At 45.9% G+C, this 18,712-nt stretch overlaps 1 protein-coding gene across 2 annotated transcripts in view; it reads right to left on the minus strand.

Moving 5' to 3' along the window:
* Bco1 (beta-carotene oxygenase 1) overlaps positions 1-18,712 on the minus strand; it is a 39,323-nt gene that overhangs the window by 16,770 nt on the left and 3,841 nt on the right. For both annotated transcript variants that reach the window (XM_020179748.2, XM_074055590.1), the window contains exons 3-5: positions 12,840-12,969; positions 10,770-10,917; positions 1,936-2,083 (exon numbers count right to left, since the gene is read on the minus strand). In XM_020179748.2, the coding sequence (XP_020035337.1) occupies positions 1,936-2,083; positions 10,770-10,917; positions 12,840-12,969 (426 nt within the window). The remainder of the gene's footprint in view (positions 1-1,935; positions 2,084-10,769; positions 10,918-12,839; positions 12,970-18,712) is intronic.

The following is an 18,712-nucleotide window of genomic DNA, read 5'->3' on the forward strand; positions in this document are numbered from 1 at the left end:
CTTAACTCCGTGTTCTGGGATGGGTGAGGTCTGAGGCTCCACATTGCTGGCCAGCTCCCTGAGATGCCTGGGCATTACAGGCTTAAGCTCTGGTATTTTGCTGGGAATCTCCATTTGGCATGCATTTCATACAGTGTCCACCAAGTTATAAATAAATACCAGGAAGGAACTAACTACCTATTGTAATGAAGGGCTTTTACCTAGGTTATGATAATCAAGCTAGGCTGTTGGATGCCCCTTTTACTGATGGGAAACTGAGGTGCAATGGTCTATCAATTGGTCAAAGTCACAGGGTTGCCAAAAAAGTGTGACTTCTTATCCTTGACTTCTCTGTTACTAGGGAGCATAGTACTCAGAGAGCGAGGGCAGAGAAGAGGAAGAAATAACCGAGTTGTGAAGGTAGAAAGGCCAGCCCTTGTCCTCATTGTAGTTCAAGTACCTCACCTGGCACTGAGGGCGATCGGTATGTGCTGGGTTTTCTTAATCCTCTGCTAGGATGAGTCATCCCTGGCCAAAAGGCCTCCCCACCCAGGCCTGGGGTTGGTTTATAATGAGTTACCTGCTAACATCCCCACCTCTCTGTGGCCACCTGCGCACACTGTAAACAGCTGGCTGCTGGGAGGGAGGCTGAGAGGCTGGGGGCTAGTTCTTTTCTTCACAACGCAAAGTGAGAGGGGCATCACCCTGCCTGGGACGCAGGAGCTGGGGCATACACTGCCTGGGCAAGCAGTGGGAGGCCAGAGGACAGCTGTTTGCATAATGCTGGGGACTCCTGTGAGCTGAGTGGCCTCGGGCATGTCATCTAATCCCCCTGAACCTTAGTCCTCTGTAATATGAGGTGGCGAACTCAAGTGCCTAGAATATCCCCAATCTGATACTCTAGGATTCTGGGCTGGCCCTATATCCTTTACTGGCTTAATTAGGGGCAGTTTCACTTAACGAATATACTCACTGTACCCTCTGACCTTGGGACTCACATCTCCCAGCAGATCCTGGCAGTGTGCTTAGGAAGTTCTACTGGACTGTGGGGGTGAGGATGGGGCAGGGACCAGCAGGATCACAGATGGAAACTAGTTTCCTAAACCAGAAGGTCAGGTCAAGCACCCTCAAGTCCTGTGCAGCTGGCCTTGGAGGCCTCATCTCCTGGGGTGTGTTCCCATGAGGGTCCTGGATAAACAAGGGCCAGGAGCCTCACCCTCTTCCCCTCAGGGACACGCAATCACACTCAGCCTGGGCTTTGCTCTAGGATTTCGGCCCTAAGAGGAGAAGGTCCAGAAGGCCAGAACAGGGTGGGGATCTGGAATGGATCCCAGCAGGGCTGAGCTCTGTGAACAACCCTGGTGCCTGGCTGAAGGCTGGGGGTGAAATTGGATGGTGCAACCTTGGCATATAAAGGTTTGTGAGAAGACTTGAAAACGGGTACAGGATGGGTAAATTGATGAAAGAATGAACTGGAGGGCAGAGAAAAGGCTAGAGTAGGATAAATGGATGGACGGATACGTGGGTGGGTGGGTAGATGAGCAGATGGACAGATGGATGAATAGATAGGTGGATAGATGGATAGATGTATGGATAGATAGATGGTAGATGGATAATTGGGTGGACGGATGGCTAGACAAAATAATGAATTAACAAACTGGAGGCTAAAGAAAAGCAGTTAAATCATGAAGGGATTCCTTTCAGCCAAAAGGAATCCTAGATGCTTCTCTTTTCTCCTGAAGCAGAAGACTGAACTAACAGCCTGTGCAGCTGCCCTTGGAGGCTTCATCTCCTGGGGTGTGTTCCCATCCTGGACAAACAAGGGCTAGCAGCCTCACCCTCTTCCCCCTCAGGGACAAGTGGGGGGAAAGCATGTTGTTATCAACAAAACTCAGGGCTCTTTAGCAGAAGCCACTCTTGGCTCCTGTGCTCATTACAGTCCCCAGAGTCACCTACCTGGCACCACGGCAGGGATCTTAAATATCACATATTTTGTCTTCCCCTTGTCCACGATGGATGTGCCCACGTTAAGAACATTTCCAGCCTCGTCATAGTGAGGGTGTGCTGTTGCCAGGTTGACAGCCACATATTTACGATAATCAACCTGCAAAGTATGACAGGCACCGCGTATTATTATTATTATTATTTTGGTGGTACTAGAGTTTGAACTCAGAACCCTGTGCTTGCTAGGCAGGTGCTCTACCACCTAAGCTCTGCCTTAGCCTTTTTTGCTTTATTTATTTTTCAGGAAGGTCTTGTTTTTTCATTGTTGTTTGTTTGTTTGTTTTTTGACCCGGGCCACATTCAGACCATGATCCACCTACCTATGGCTTCCTATGCAGCTGGATGACAGGAATGATTACGAAGCCTGGTTTGTTGGTTGAGATGGGGTCTGCACAGGCTGGTCTTGAACCGCTACTCTCCCAGTCTTTGCCTCCCCAGAAGCTAGTATTATAGGCATGAACCTCCATGTCTGGCCTACAGTCACCTGGTTTTAAAAGGGGGGAAGGGTGAAATCCCATGAATACCTGACTGAATCTAGGTCTAGAGAGATAATGGATATTTTCACACAACTCCTGATTGGAAAATAAGAAAATATCTACTCTGGTTACCTGATGTAACTTGGAATTGGGAGGGGCTTTTATACAAATAGGTTGCAGAAGAATTAGTGAGCCTGTGTGCTTTTTGTGGCTGCTGTTCCTATCGTGGCCCTGTTGGTGTCCTCAGCATGGAGACAGGATGAAGCCTCTGAGCAAAGACCTGGCCTTCCACCTAGTCTCTGCCTCTGCTCCATGTCATTCTGGTTAAGTCATTTAAATGCTCCCTTTTGTACTGCACAGAGCCACAGCTCTCCAGGCCTCCCATAGTGTTAGCCTAGTTACAAAGCCATTTGGTCAAAGCAAAACTCCACTAACAAGCTGAATAGTGACCCCTGATCTGAACAGGCCACAATGATAGAACAATGGGCAACAGGAGACCAACTGTCCGCCTTTCCTCCCCTAGCAGAGCACAGCCACCAGGCAAGAGTTGGGCAGGGCCCCTTCCCACCTGGTGTTTCCTTGTTTGTGGAAAGCAGGCCTTGGTTGGAGGTGGACATCATTTCCCAGATAAGAAAAGCACTCCCTTCAGTAGACTTTTCAAATGCCTTGCAAAGACATTGTGGCTTTGAAACTGACTCTATTGATTTTCACAAGAACATTGACTTGGTTCTTCCCAGGACATTTGTTTGTGCCCTTGCTCTCTGCTTAATGTCTCCCTCTGCAGGTCATTACAGGTAGAACCCCTCTGTCCCAAGAACTATGGACTTGATTATTAGTTGAGCTGTCTTCCAAAAGGACAGGCGGAAGTCCTAACCCCTGGTATTTGTGAATGTGACCTAATTTGGCAACAGAGACACCAATCAAGTTGTACATATTGTCAAGTTAGGATGAGGTCACACTGCCCGAGAGTGGGGTCCAATCCAATGACTCATGTGCGTTTATGAAAGGTGGGAATTTGAACACACAGACTCACAAGGAGAATGCCATATGACAATGTAGGCAGAGATTGGAGCAATATGTCTACAAGCTGAGGAACACTAAGGATTGCTGGCAACTGGAGGGATCTGGAGGAGACAAGGAAGGACTCTCCCCTAAAGCCTTCAAAGAGGGTCTGGCCCTGCAAACATCTTGATTTTAAACTCTGTCCTCCATAACTGTGAGACAGTAGATAATGGGACAGTCACGCATCACTTAATGATGGGGACAGGTTCTGGGAGAATTTGTCATTGTGTAAACATCATAGAGTGGACATACACAAACTAAGATCGCTACAATTGAGGCAGGCTAGAAGTAGGAAGAGTTTGGGGCTCATGAAGGTTGCCTGGGGATGGACCAGACCACCCTCACCTGGCTGGGAACCGCCTGTGCCCCTCCCCACTCGCTCATTATTGGGTGGGAACCTCTTGAGCCTGCCCTCCCATGGGGTAGCATAGGTTTTAAAGGCACCTGAAAAAGAAAAGCACGCTCTCTGCCGGCTGACTCCACCTGCACCCACTGTGTCCTCTGCTTCTTCTTCCCTTTCCTCACCTGGAAGAATGGGTGACTCCCCTTTTCTCAATAAGGTTATCCTACCTCACCCCATGCATGTGGTCTGCTTGGATTTTTCCATTTGGGGCACAAAAACCAGGATCTTCTGGTCACAGAAAGCACCAGTGCCATTAACATTTGTGGGGAGCTGGCCAGGAGAAACTGATCAGTGAGATCCCAAAATGCTATCTTTGCAAATCTTGATTTTAACCCATCTTTCTCTGTTCTCTGGCGCCACACCTCACCGCCAATGCTTCAGAACCAAACACCACCTCGGCTTGGGTGGTAGGGGACCCTCACGCTAGGTCATTCACCCAATACTCAGGGCTCGTTTGGAATCCCAGTGTAGACAGACTGCACCCTGATTGACAGGACTCAGGAGCTCCCGCCAGCGCCCCAAGGCACAGGGTCCATCTCCTGGGGCTGATCACATTAAAAGCTAGCTGCCCCTTCCCCAACCCTCCTTCCCTAACTCTTAATCTCCTCCCCCTGTCCTTTACTTCCCTGTGGTGTGGGAGATCCTACTCCAAGACTGCAAGGTCCCTAACCCACCACATGGTGGGTTTACAAATTAGAAATGCACCCGCCCCGCCCCGCCCCGTTTGGTCTGGGCTGTGCCTCCTTCCATCTTTCTATTCTTTTCTTTCTCCCCCTAAGTGGCGGTTTTAAAACAATAAATGGGAGGCACGCCTCCATCAGTCCATGAGGTGACAGGTTTTTTTTTTAAGGGAAAAAAAAAAAGCCTGCCCTGGGAAAGCATGGCCGCTCAAAAAATGGAGGAGGGAGCCGTGTGGACAGGGAACAAACTGCTACCTGTGGGGTGGGAGGCTTGCATGCCCCTTGCAGTCACCCCCCCCCCCGTGGAGGGGACATAAAACTACAGGTTTTACACCTGTCAGGAAACCCAATAGCGGGAAAGGGATCAGAGCCTTGCTGCCCCATCCCGAGCACAGCGTCCCTCCCAGCCACTGCTGGCGCCTAGGGACAGCCATGCACACAGGGCTTCCTGGGACACCCCTTGGGGGGTACATGCAGCGTGGCTCAGCTGTGTGGCTTCCCTGCTGGCCACTCAAGGTAACCATACCCGCGGTTCCTGAGGTCAGCCCATGGCTTCCTAGATGGCCAGTTGAGAGCCGCATGGACAGTCACTTGTGACTTTTTCTCCATCCGCTGCCTTGAGGTGGACAGAAGTCCTGCCTCTGGAGGGCTGGAGTGGGCTGCCTCCGACTCAGGACCCCCCAAAACGCCTACTGCAGCTGGCACAGAGCCACCCCCCCCACCACCACCTGACGACCAGCACCATTTGGCAAGGTCTCCGGCTGTGGCTGTAGAGTGCGACCCTCCAGTCCCTCCCCTTGGATCTACCTGCTGCACAGACCCTGCCCCGCTTCTCAGCGTGGGCTGGAAGCCCTGCCTAGCCAGCCACAGAGCAACCTGCACGCATGCTTGGGCCCTGCATGGGCTGGCAGCCTCTGTCCAGCAGCCTCCAGCTGAGAGGCTCCCACTGCCTGAGCTGGCTGAGAGAGGAAATGCAAAGTCAGGGCAGCTCCACTGCTGGTGGGGAAGCCAGGGGAGCTCAGGACATCAGGGACAAGGTGGATGAGGTACCACTTCTAGTGACCAAGGTCCCATGCCTAACCAAACTGCCTTCTCCCTATCTGCAACTTTCTCTGTCTTCTTTCTCTGACCCACTCTCTTACCTGCCTACCTGTCTATCTTAGCCAAAAATTCTCAATTCCATTCAAAGATAAAATCTGAGTTAACATATAGGTTGCATCTGTGTAGCTGTGGTGTTAATTATTGCTGTCCTTAAATGTTAAACACATTTAAACTCTTTAAATCATGTTTTCTAAAATTAGGAACAGTTCCATTTAAGGATTTAACGTTGGTCACCCATAAAGTATATCTATAATAAAAACATTGTAAGTTATTTAAAATTCAGCTACTCTAGAGTAAAAGCAAAAATAAAAAGAAAAATTTATTAATACAATGTTATCTTTTTACACCAAAATATAGTGCTAATTAATGCTGTCCATCATAATTATTATTCTAAAATGCTATATACAATAAGTCTTTAAAAACATTCTCACCTTAACTTTCTCTGCTGATAAAATTAGGCTTACAGTCAAGAGGTTAAAGAAAATGGGTTTTTATATGTGAACATTTTAAATAGACAATTTAATTAGAGGTTTTATTCTTAACAATCATTTTGTTTTAAAATTAATAAAATTTTCTTCTCCATAGCTCAAAGTAGTATGCCAAATTCTAAACTTGTTTAAGGTCCTTTCCAAACTGTAGCTCTGTAATTGGCTGGCTTCTACAGGGTTTGAATTTTTGGCTTTCTAGGTAATAACAAACCCCATTTATAAGAAAATCCAGGATCTAATTATAAACACCTGTAGTAAACTGGACACTAACAAAAGCTTTTAAATCCCACCTCAGCTTGCTTCGATTTAATCTGGTCTTTTCATTAGCACGCCTAACTCATGGACACCTGTCTCTCGGGGGAGATGTCTTTATTCCTATAACAGACTGCTGTTTTGAGCCTGTACATGTACCATGTCTTTGTGTTCCATTTGAGAGACCCTTTGGCGAGACCCTATGGTCACAGGAAGTGCCACCATAAAGGAGCTGCCATGTCCAGAGCCATCCTGACACTCCCTAGGGATAGGAAACTCATGGGTGATGCCATCTTGCCTTAGTCTAGGAAAATGATAACTACCTTGTGGTTAAAATTCCCTAGATTAATATGATTTTCGTACATGTTTTTACTGCACTCATAACATAAATTTTAACATAAGAGAACTTATGTTAAAGATTGGTTGTAAACTACTTAGGAATCTAGCTGACTAATCTAAAAATAATGACAAAGAAATGGTTTAAGAGTGCACTCTTCATGTGATTGTTTTGTGTGTCCTTGTGTGTATTTTCTGTATGTCTTTGTCGCCTATCAGTTGTGGCCACTTAACTTTTACTTTCCTGAAAACATTACGCACGTTTATATTCTTTGGCATGTCTAGCTTGCAACATCTATGTGTCTGTGTGTGTTTAGGTGTCTTTAGGATGGTTCTTAAGCTACTTTTCTAAAGTTAATGTGCACAACTGTCTCAAAGGTTATCTAAAGTTCTAACCCCAATCAGGCCTAATTATTCTCTGCCTTAGGACTAAAGAAAATTTTATAAACAGTAATCTCAATCTGTTTTATTCTACCATGAGTGTAATTTACATTTCTCTTTTATAATTAGGTTTAATACCCATGTGTCCTCATAAAATGCAATTATTAAAAGATGGTTTAATTTAATTTTCTTCCTAAGTCTTTTAAGTTACAAGGTTACTAAGAGCACTATTTATTTAAAAAAGTGTTATCTAAATTCAGGTTTTTACAAAGTTTATTTCAATATACGAATTAAGGTCTTAAAACTTAAAAGTTTATAATTTAAAATTTGACTAAAAGTTTTCTAAGGTTAAAATTTAAGGAACCAATATGTATTTAAAAATGAGTCTCTGTTTTATCAAAATACCAATCAAGATCTTTTGGGTGCTGTAGATGAATACAAAATTTTACCCAAACCAAACAAAAACTCACCCTCCAGGTATGGTAAATATGCTTAACCCCTTATCTTGTTTCTGTATCTAATTATTTGAGACATTAATCTTAATTGGCTTATTATTAAAAAATTATACATGTTCTCCCATTTCAGATATGAAAACTGACCACAAGCAATGGGTTTCTACCAGCCAGGCTTACTTTGCTACAATTTGGATTCTGTACTGGTCATAATAGCTCTGGTGTTTTAATAGCTGGGTCAACATTCAGGATCAACATCCCATCAACATCCTTGTGCTGGGGTGGATGAGGTGGCCCTTAGGAGAACAGTTGACTCAGAAACCAGGGTACCCTGCCATTCACTTGCTAAACAGAGGTGTGATGCTAACAGGTTGAAGGGACCTGTGCTGAGGCTTTCAGAAGGTTCAGGAAGGACACTTTGAGAATCTAGAAAGTTGTCATTTTTCTCTCTCCAAAAGGCAACTGTCCACCTCCCCTTTCCTCTCTCTCAGTCACCAGCCAGCACAGGAAATTCCATTCAGGAGCCCTTGTGCAGGGGTGGAGGGGTGAATGGATTCTCCCCCTCTCCTTTCCTTCTCCTTCTTTCCACCAGCCAGCATAGGGAAACCCAACATATTCCCTTGGATGTGTCCTTAAGTGTTGGGACATGCTTTGATCCTGCTTAACCAAAATAAGATGCCTAGTTCTTTTCATAGTCCATTTAAGATCATTTACTATTCTTTACATCCTGCTTAAATTCATCTCATGCCAGACACAGAAACCTAAGGTATTTTTACAATAACACTAAGAAACTAAGTTTAAACCAAGTAAAAATTCCTTAAATGGTTCTAATACTCCTAGTGTCTTATACATGTATCTAAATGTCATAAAATCATTTATAGAGTTAAAAGTGTATACATGTAAGCAGCTATAGTTCTTTTATCTAAGGTACCTTCTAATAAGGTCTTTGACATTTCTGCTCTTTATGACAAATGCTAAAAGTTCTAGCATTTAGGTCTGACATCTGTTTGTCAGCTAAACATTGGTTTACCTGATGTCTGTTCATCAGATGAACATTGGTTTATCTGACATTGACTAAATAAACACTATTGTATATATAATATATAATTGAATATCAAAACAGGGGCTACTTGAAATTATTAACACTGCCTTCCCTTAACCATTGAAAAATTTAGGGTTTTTAACTGTCTGCACTGTATTGACAGTACTACAATCACCAACTTGTTACTTTACCTAACCAAAATTCAAGGTTTAAATTGCAGTTAACCATGGTTACTTTGAGTTTTGTTATTACAATCCTGATCCTTCAAGGACACTCAAAGGCAAGTCCATAAAAGTGACTCTGACAAGTGCTTATCTATCAACCAGGATAGACATTCTTAAGTATTGGTGTAGTTTCATATTTTCCTTGTAAAACTGTGTAACTGTTACCTACACATTCCCTATGGGACAAGCAATTAGATTCATCAAGCCCAGCCTAAGAGCCACTTTTTAAAAAAAAAAAATCTCTTTGTTGCTTAATTTGGCCAAAAAGGTCGAATTGGCACCGACCTCTGATCTATTCAAATCTCCCTCCTACGTGGGACACAATCTGACTTTCTGGACTTTCCAGGGGAGCACTTCTGCACCGAGGGACCAGAACTGTCAAATTGGCAAAATCTTCAGAGTTGACTGTTTAGAGAAACAGTTTAAGAGGATGTAACCCCTGAGTGGTCAGCCACCCAAGACAGTTCAAAAGGACTGCACAAATGAGGGAACTTCACCAAATCCAGATGGAGGCAGTTATTTTAAAAAGGGGCTCTTATGCACGTGCTCTAATATTTAAGTCTTTTGGGCTTTCAGCAAAAGGCATGTCTTTGGCCAAGGCCTTCTATTTAAACAAAGGCAATGTAACTTTCAATGGTGTCTGACTTCTGCTTAGGGACATTGTGAGCTTTCTTTCTGTACAGAACTGACTCATTGATGTTTACTCTCTAATTGGTTTAACACCTGGTTCCTGGTACACCTGGCCCCTAATGTAGCCAGTCTTTAACTACAGTCCAAATTACAGGGCCATCTAAGAGTTAAAAATAGCTACAGGTATAAACACCTATAGGTAAAGAAACATAAAACTACCTGTCACTTTTCAAAATTACTTTGTCCTTCCTGCCACAACTGGCAGGACTCCCTTCTGATGCTCCTATCAGTGTGAAATGGTCAGGTCATGCCTTCTAAATCAGATTATCTCTTCCACAATAAAAGCCTTTAAGACCCAAATCATGAGGCAACAAGGCTATCCGGGTTTACAAACGAATGAGAGCTCCATGAGCAACCTTAATGATGCCAGACAATAATTCAGACACCTGTGTCCAAATGAGCCCCAAGGGAAAGAAACAGGAGAGACAATTTCCCTTTATAAGTTGGGTCTGCTGTCCCTTGTCAGCTTGAAGCAGATACTGAAGATAGATTGTCCCCCTTCAGCAACGTCCCCAAAAAAGATTTTTTTTTTTTTGTGGAATATTGTCTCTCAGGGGGAGTTTGAGGTAGGCTAGAAGTAGGAAAAGTTTGGGGCTCATGAAGGTTGCCTGGGGATGGGCCAGACCACCCTCACCTGGCTGGGAACCGCCTGTGCCCCTCCCCACTTGCTCATTATTGGGTGGGAACCTCCTGAGCCTGCCCTCCCATGGGGTAGCATAGGTTTTAAAGGCACCTGAAAAAGAAAAGCACGCTCTCTGCCGGCTGACTCCACCTGCACCCACTGTGTCCTCTGCTGCTTCTTTCCTTTCCTCACCTGGAAGAACAGGTGACTCCTCTTTTCTTAATAAGGTTATCCTACCTCACCCCATGCATGTGCTCTGTATGCTTGGATCTTTCCCTTCAGAGCACAAGAACCAGGATCTTCTGATCACAAACTGCACCATTAACACAATTTTACAAAATGATGTAATCCTCGGGACCACCGCTGTTTATGCATGGTTGTGTGGCACAAGATGAGAATAATCAATCCTGCCCACAAGGAGCTTAGAATTTCGTACTAAGTGTGGAGCTAGGGGCAGCCAAGGATCGAATGCCATCAGAGAAGGAGCCTATCCAGTGAGCATCTTGTGGGCAACTAGACTTCCCCGTGGGTTCCTTTCTTGGGTCAGGAATGGATGCTGACTGGAGGTTTGCAATACCTTTTCCAGGGTCTCCAGGGTCTGTGGGTTGATTTTCCGGATATAATTGGTCTCTGTGGTTGCATAGAAGTCTTCTCCACACTTCATGATGTTGATGAGGCAGTTGTCTGTGAAGTCAGGGATGGTGTGGGACAAGTAGGAGAAAGCTCTAGGAGAAAAACAAGTCAGGGTCAATGACTCTCCATCCAGTTGCAAGCTCTGCCCTAGATGGCTTTGTTTCCTAGCATTTAAAACATATCACTTCAACCTCAGGAGATAAAGGACCAGGTTCTCAATCTGGAGGACTCATATCAGGCTCCCCAAAGATACCATCATGTGCAGTCAGCAGAGAATTGAGACACAGGGAAAACATAACTGCCAATACATCCCTCATGACTCTAAAAACCCAAAGGTCTTCACTACCAGAGCCAGAGAGAGCCGGTGGGTTGTTCCAAGTATTTCCAATAGCTCTACAGATATCATACACACACCCATAACAGCCCCAAAGCCAAGCAAAACAGCTAATCCCTGCTTTGATGGGAATGTGAGTCCATAAAGGTTATCTTATATTTGTCCAGGGAATTAGTTGTTTTTTAAAAAGGAAAACAAATTAGTATTAAGAACTCATGTTCGTTTGATCAGAAGGCAAACTCAAAGCAGGAAGAAAGGAAACGGAAGGGGTTTATTGGTGCAATTGCCAAATACTGAATCCAGGTAGTGAGTAGTGCTCCCCCTACTGGCAGAAGGTGTAACTGCAAGGATACTCTGCAGATTGCAGTTTTAAATTCTTTCCTTTTCCTTTCCTGGCTCCGCCCTTCCTGCGAATGCAGGTTCAGTGTTTGCCCTGTGCCAGGGAGAGACGATGTCAGCTCTGGAAAAGAAGCAATCTTTTATCTTTGGCCAGTATACCCTGAACCCTTTCATACCTCCTCCCAGATCTGAAGAGGATCAGAAAAGAAACACTATGCCAGGCATATATATCAGCTACTCTGGAGACAGAGATTTCGGTGGTTCAAGGCCAGCCCAGGGAAAATGTTAGGGAGACTCCATTTCGACAAAAAAGCTGGGTGTGGTGGCCCATGCCTGTGATCCCAGTTATGCAGGAGGCATAGGTAGAGTCTCGATCTGAGGTTGGCCCTGGGCAAAAATCGGGAGGCCTTTATCTGAAAACAAACAAACAAAAAAGAGCTGGGGTAATGGCTCAATTGGCCTAACCCTAAGTTCAACCCCAGTAGTAGGGAAAAAATAAGGGAAAAAAGAAGATACTGACAACAGGCCTGATATCCGGCCAAGCATTTAATTGCTGACCATGTGATATGTATGCGTGTCATAATCCAGATGACTTAAAATGAGCACACCTTGTCATCATTTGTCAGTTTCCACCTCCCTTACCTATGTGTGAAGATTTCTTAATGCCTGGACAAGCAAAAGTATATTTCTTCCTGTTTTTTAAACACTGACTACAGCATGTTATGTGTTCTTTGGGTTTTTTACTTCTTTTTTGGGGCGCTGGGTAGAGTTTTCCTTTTTCACTTAACAAAATGTCTTTCCATACAGCACCCAGAGAGCATCCTAATTCCTTTTATTTACTTTTCTTAGTTTTTTACTTTTATTATTTTGCAGTACTGAGGATTGATTGCAGGGCCTCACACTTGCTAAGCAAGGGCTGCCTCGCTTTTTCAGCATGACATTTTCTTGTTCAGTTTTACTCTTATTTATTTGATCACTCCTCTGTTGGTGACCATTTCAGTTTCTTGTTATGACAAATGACACAGCTGGGGATCACTTTGTACATTTGTTATTTCTGACATGAACGAGTATATCTCTGGACCAGAGGGAATGTACATTTGTCATTTCAATGGATAATTGCAAACTCCTCCTCCACCACCATGAGGAAGTGTCTATTAATTTGCCAAATACTCTTAACGTCTGCCACTATCAGCGATTGAGAATCACATGTTGTCTATGGTCACAGGCCTGTCAGAGTTTTTATCCACACCGAAGACAATGGCCACAGGAGCTAAGGTGGCTGTTTGACATCGAGGATGTCAAAGTGCCCAAGACTCAGTCAGATTCAGTGTGGGCAGTTACTTGGCAAAGATGTTTTTGCAGGGGTCCGGGTAGGCCATCGTTCCAAACTCTGACACCACGATCCTGTTCGCTTCAATGTTGGCATTGTAGGTGTCACTCCTGAGGTATTTGCTCCTATAATAGACCTCACCTGAAAGAGAAAAGGCAGGTTCGTCTCTGGCTGGCACTTTTCCAGAGTTTTAAAATCACTGTCAGCCATTCTAAGGGTTTTCCTGGGATCAGAGGTGGGTTAGCTCACCAGGATGCGAGCGCCTGATACAGCAAGCATTTGAAGCATGATCTCACACACATCCTCTCCCTTGAGACTCACGGCAATACGGCACGGTAGATAGGCCTGACTGAGCTCTGTTTCCATGTGAGTTAACTGAGGCTTAGAAATAGTCATCTGGCCTGGCATTGCCTGGCCAATGGCAATCCCTTCCACCATGTTTGCATCCCACCAGGGAAGGGGCACACCTGGAGGACTGACCTGGAAGGCTGCATGTTCCCTCTGGCCCCCTTCAGTGCTGGGCACCCTCACCTTCACTTGATATCTACGACAACCAGATGACCCAACTGTCAACCCTGTATTCCAAATGAGGGTCAGAACTGTGCCCGTTACCTAATTCAGCCACACCCTGGAGCAGCTCTAACTCATCCAATACAAGCATCATGATCAACCTGACAATACACCAGATGGTTCTAGAGTATATTGGTTTCCTATGGCTGCTCTAATAAGTTGCCAGAATCTTCGTGGTTTAAAACAAGACACTTGTTTTCTTACAGTTTGGGAAGATACCATCTGAAATGGCTGTTCTAGTGCTAAAGTCAAGGTGTTGGTGGAGTTAGTTCCTGCTGGAGGCTCTGAGGGGAATCCATTCCTTGTGCTTTTAGCTTCTAGAGCTGCTCACACTCCTTGGCTTGTGACTGCATCTCTCTGACTTCTGCTTCTGTCATCAAAACTCCTGTGACTTGGGCTCTTCTACCTCCCTCTACTAAAGACTGCTGTGATTCCATTCGGTCCACTGGATAACCCAGGGTGTTCTCCCCATCTCAAGAGTCTTAACCTAATCACACTTGCAAAGTCTCTTTTACCATGTAGAGTAACAGGTTCTTCCCAGGGAGAAAAGGGAGAAATGGGAGGGAAAGAGACAGAATCCTTCCCAGCAGGGGGTGGAGTCAGGAGAGGCTCCCTGGTGGAGGTGACACTTGAACTATCCCTTAAAGAATGGGTAGAATTCCACTGCAAATAGATTGGGAAGCTGGGGTAGGAGACGGGGCAGGGGTCCAGTTCACCCTCCCAGGAAGTCTGGAAACAATGGCCTGGCGGTGGGAGAATGCAGAGCAGTGGGAACCAGAGGAGGCTGGGGTGGGTTAGGATGCAGGGGTACTGGATTACTAGGCTGCACTGGCGCCAGGCCTTTGAACTTCATTTGCTGGGCAATTTAAAACTTTAGAGAGGAAGTGGGGGGGATGCAGAGCTCAGGACATAGTGACATTTCATTTAGTAAACAGAATTGATTCCAGAAACACCCATTGTACACTGACTGCTACAACGATGGAGTTGGAGAAGACACATTCCCAAGAAATTCTCACTCAGTTCCTTCCTGTGTATATTTTTAGAAAAGGAGGCTGGCCCTCGGAGCTAACGCCATTGAGCACTAGGTGTGCTGAACACTGCATGGTACTGATAAAGCACTGAAAGCAGGAAGAACACTCCGACTAGAAACATGGTCTGAAGACAAAAATATTAACATAATGTACACTGCTGGTTAACAGCAAAATAAAACAAGGTCTAGACAATACTTAAAGGCTTCGAATTTCTTACCAAATGAAGTGCAAAGGACTCGGATACTTGTGGCCCTGCAGATCCATTTCTCAACTAAGAAAACTGAGGCACAGAGGCTGGTGTCTTGTCTTAAGTCACACAGCTAGTGAGCAATCATCAATTCAAAAGCCGCATCTCTTAATCAAGACTGGACACAGCAACAGAGTCTGTTTGACTATACCATCTGATCCTTGCTACTAAAATAATACCTTTAGAAATGTGCTTCCATTGGCCAGGCATGCATGGTGTCTCACACCTGTAATCCCAGCTACTTGGGAGGTAGAGATCAAGAGGATTGTGGTTCAAGGCCAGTCTAGGCAAAAAGTTAGTGAGACTTCATCTCAGTCAATACACTGGGTGTGGTGGCTCGTGCCTGTGGTCACAGCTATGTAGGTAGGAGGATCACAATCTGAGATCAACCCTGGACAAAACTGGCTTGGGGGCATGGCTCAAGTGGCAGAGCACCGTGGGGTTGACCAGGCTCTGAGCTCCTGCTTCCAAACAGGATTTATTAAACACCTTGAGGGGTCCACGAAGTGGGGACTCAATAATAAGCAGAGCAGTTACGATCCCTCCCCAAGGGCTGCGTGTGACACGTGCCAGTCGTGTGCTTGACCTTGGTCAGGCGCAAGCCTTGGTCCCTGCTGCTGTGAAGAGAAGATCAGGATTCATTCCTTACAGAGCTGCATGCCATTTTAAGGCTGGTAAGGCCCCCAGCACGTAGTAGGTGCCGAAGGCAGGCGCCCTACAGAGCTGAGACGCTGCAGATGGGGGTCAAGACTCCGTCCTAGCTGTACTTACAGGCAGGTCTCTTCATTTCAGCGAGCCTCAGTTTCCTCAGCTCGAAGCTGGGGATCACAGAGTCCTCCCCTCCTAGGGTGGGCAGTTTAGAGGAGGCATCTGGCTGTACCCAAGCACATGAGGCTGCTGAAATGATGGTGCAGGAGTCCTGGGGACAGGAAGCTTGCCTGGAGTCCCTGAGCCCACACACACGGGTTCTCAGTCCACTCTAGGGCCAGCCTGTCCTTCTCAGGTCACTCTCTCTAGGAGTCACCACCCACAATTCACAATTGGGCCCCATGGGGGCTTGGCCTGAAAGACTGGATTCTTTTTACTTGAAATGTAAACTCGAAGCCCAGGCCTCCTGTCTCCTATAAACACACGGCTGCAGAAGCCTGGGGTGCTGGGGGCCCCGGAAGATGTGTCTCTGGAATCGCTCACAGCTGACACTGGACTGTGGGGTTGAGATTAGAGAAGAAGCCACTGAGCATTCCCCACCCCAGCTCTCTGGAGTCCCCAATTAGCCACATTCCTTCTGAAGAGACATTGTAAACAGACGTGCTCCCACCCAGGGGCTGCAAGAACTGGGTCAAGTTTGATATTTTGGGAAGCAGAAGAGGCACACGCACACACAAACACACTTCCCAATACTCAAATCCTGGTGGGACGACTTTCCCCTTATTTAGATTTAGAGAAAGGAGTGTTGGTATATACCCGGCACCCAGCTTCCCCCGTTCCACTGCAATCTTCGTTATTATTATTATTACTATTTAAAGTATTAATTTCTGGTCTCTGCTGAAGGCTACAAGCCATTTTTTCAATCTTTTTGATTTCTTGCCTCAAAATCTTTTCTTCCTGGTTTGGCATAAAGTGAAAATTCTCCATGCTGGGTGCACACTGGAGGTACCCGGGAGGAAGGATTTTTTTTTCTTTAAGACAGGGTCATGGATGTAGCCCAGGCTGGCTTTGAATTTGCAGTTCTCCTGCCTCAGACTCCTGAGTTCTGGGATTGCCCGACACTTTTTAAACATTACAGAACACTGAGGCACTGCTGATTCATTGGGTCCTGGGGCCTGGACAGTTGGGCTTGGGATACACTGCAGAGGGGCTCTCTGGCCTTAGGGAGCTCAGGCGTGGTTGGGAATTGTTCTGGAAACATCGATGTTCTGCCCTGGGTGATACTGGGCATCAGTGTTCACAGCCCTGTGAGGATCCTCTGGGATTCTGATGGAGGCTTAGAAACCACTTTTTGAGAAATGCTGCTGTGTATGTGTGTCTGCAAATCAGAGTCTGATTTCCTGTGCATGCCCTCGTCTACACTAGGCACAGTGGAACTTAGTATCTTTGGTTTATATTCCCACCGTTAGACAATGGGGAACCACTGAGAGTTCTAGAGGAGAGGAGAGGTCTGGCTGTGCCATGCCCGTGTTGGCAATCTGGCAGCATTGAGAGGATTTGGGAGAAGAGATGGAGAGAGACTGACAGGAAAAACAGAGCAGAACTGTACAATGGTTAGGACTTGGGATTCTGATTTTGGACAGCACTGCATTTAAATCTGACTTCCACCACTTCTTAGCTGTGTGCATTTGGGTAAGTTACTTGGTCTCTCTGGGCCCCAGACCTTCATCAGTAGACAGTAGTATCTTCATCAAGAGAGTGAAGTAGCTGGGTGAGAAAACCTTAGGATGTTTTCAGCAAACTTCCTCTGCAGCAAATATTGGAGAGTTTGGTTGGGAAAGCATCACCTCTTTCAAACCAAAGCAATGTCTACCTTGTCCTACCATCTTGGCTCCATGAAGACTTTCCAAGTGCCCCTGGGCCAGGTGCCTTGCCCAGTGATGAAGATACAGAAATTTCACCAGGGTCCCGCACTCTGGGGCCTCCCACATGTGCTGAGCTGTGCAGAGCAGGTGTGTACTGCAGACCCCTCCCTGCCCAGGGCAGGGGAAAGAAGGAAGGACAAGGAGTTGGGTGTCATTGTCACACTCTTCTTTTTAGTTAAAATGAATTCTTTCAGGCTGCTCTTTTTTTTTGCGGGGGGAGGGTACTGGGGTTTGAACTCAGAGGTTGGTAGACAGGCACTCTACCACTTGAGCCACTCCACCAACCTAAGCTGCTCACCTTGTGCAGTGAATTTTTAGTTTGAACAGTTACTGGACCCTTTTAGAAAGTCTAGACAGGGTGGAATGAGTTTCCTCATGTGCATTTAGCCTGCTCAGGCATATTATGGACCTGAGGACAATGATCTAGCTCAGTTGTCCCCTGATGACTGTGTCCCCTGATGTGTGGGGGTGCCTCTAGGTCCAGGCATATAATGGAGCCCCTTAAGCTCCTGTAATTTCTGGTGTTGGCGTGTTCTGGGCCAGGGCAGTGGGAGAGTTGCGTACTTTACCTCAGGATGGCTCAGGTTCAAATCCCCGCCACAGCTCAATGATTTTGGAGAATTCACTCAACTTCCCTCAATTATGTGTTCCTCTTTATAAGACAGCACAAGAGGAGCACCTATGCAGAGTCAGCATGAGCCCCGGAAATAGACCACGGGGGACCTGCCAGTCAAGAGCACCAGGCCCCGCGGAAAGGAAGCCACTGGTCCTTTGCCTTTCCTGAGCCTCATCTAGAAGAGCATTTATTTTACCCCAAATTATTGGGAACTTCTGTTTATAAAAGGCTTGGGGATGCCATCACTCTGTAGTGATGTGACAGTGGCCAGCTCTTACTGAGCTTGTGCTATGTGCCAGACACTGTACAGAGATCTTCACAAATATTCATTCATTTAAACCCATCTGCAAACCCATGGATTATGCTACTGATCTCTCCACAGATGGGGAGACAGAGACACAGAGAGGGTCAGTAACTTGGCTAAGGTCACACAGTTTGAGTGCATATTAGGTAGGATAGGGGAACTGGGATTCAAACCTAAATTTGGTGATGGGTGACTTTAATCTCAGCACCTACAAGGATCAGGCACTTCCTAGACGGTCTCGTTATCATTTCTGACTATGACAACTTCTAACTATTATGACAGCTGTCAAGGAAATGATGATGAGGAAACTGAGGTTGAGGGACCACAGCTCACCTGTTCTGAAAGGCAGGGACTAAGAGAGAATCTCACCAAGCCTGCAGCACTTGGACACAGATTTGCCCTCTCTGTGACCTTGACCCAACCTGGACTTCTTTACCAATCTGTCTCATTTGAGACACAGAGTGACATAAACCAGTTTGAGGGCCCAAAAGAAAGAATTTACTGTGCCCTTTAAAGGCAGATACTTGAGCTCAAAATTCTGCC

This window comes from Castor canadensis, chromosome 15 (assembly GCF_047511655.1).
Source record: "Castor canadensis chromosome 15, mCasCan1.hap1v2, whole genome shotgun sequence".
NCBI classification, from domain to species: Eukaryota; Metazoa; Chordata; class Mammalia; order Rodentia; family Castoridae; genus Castor; species Castor canadensis.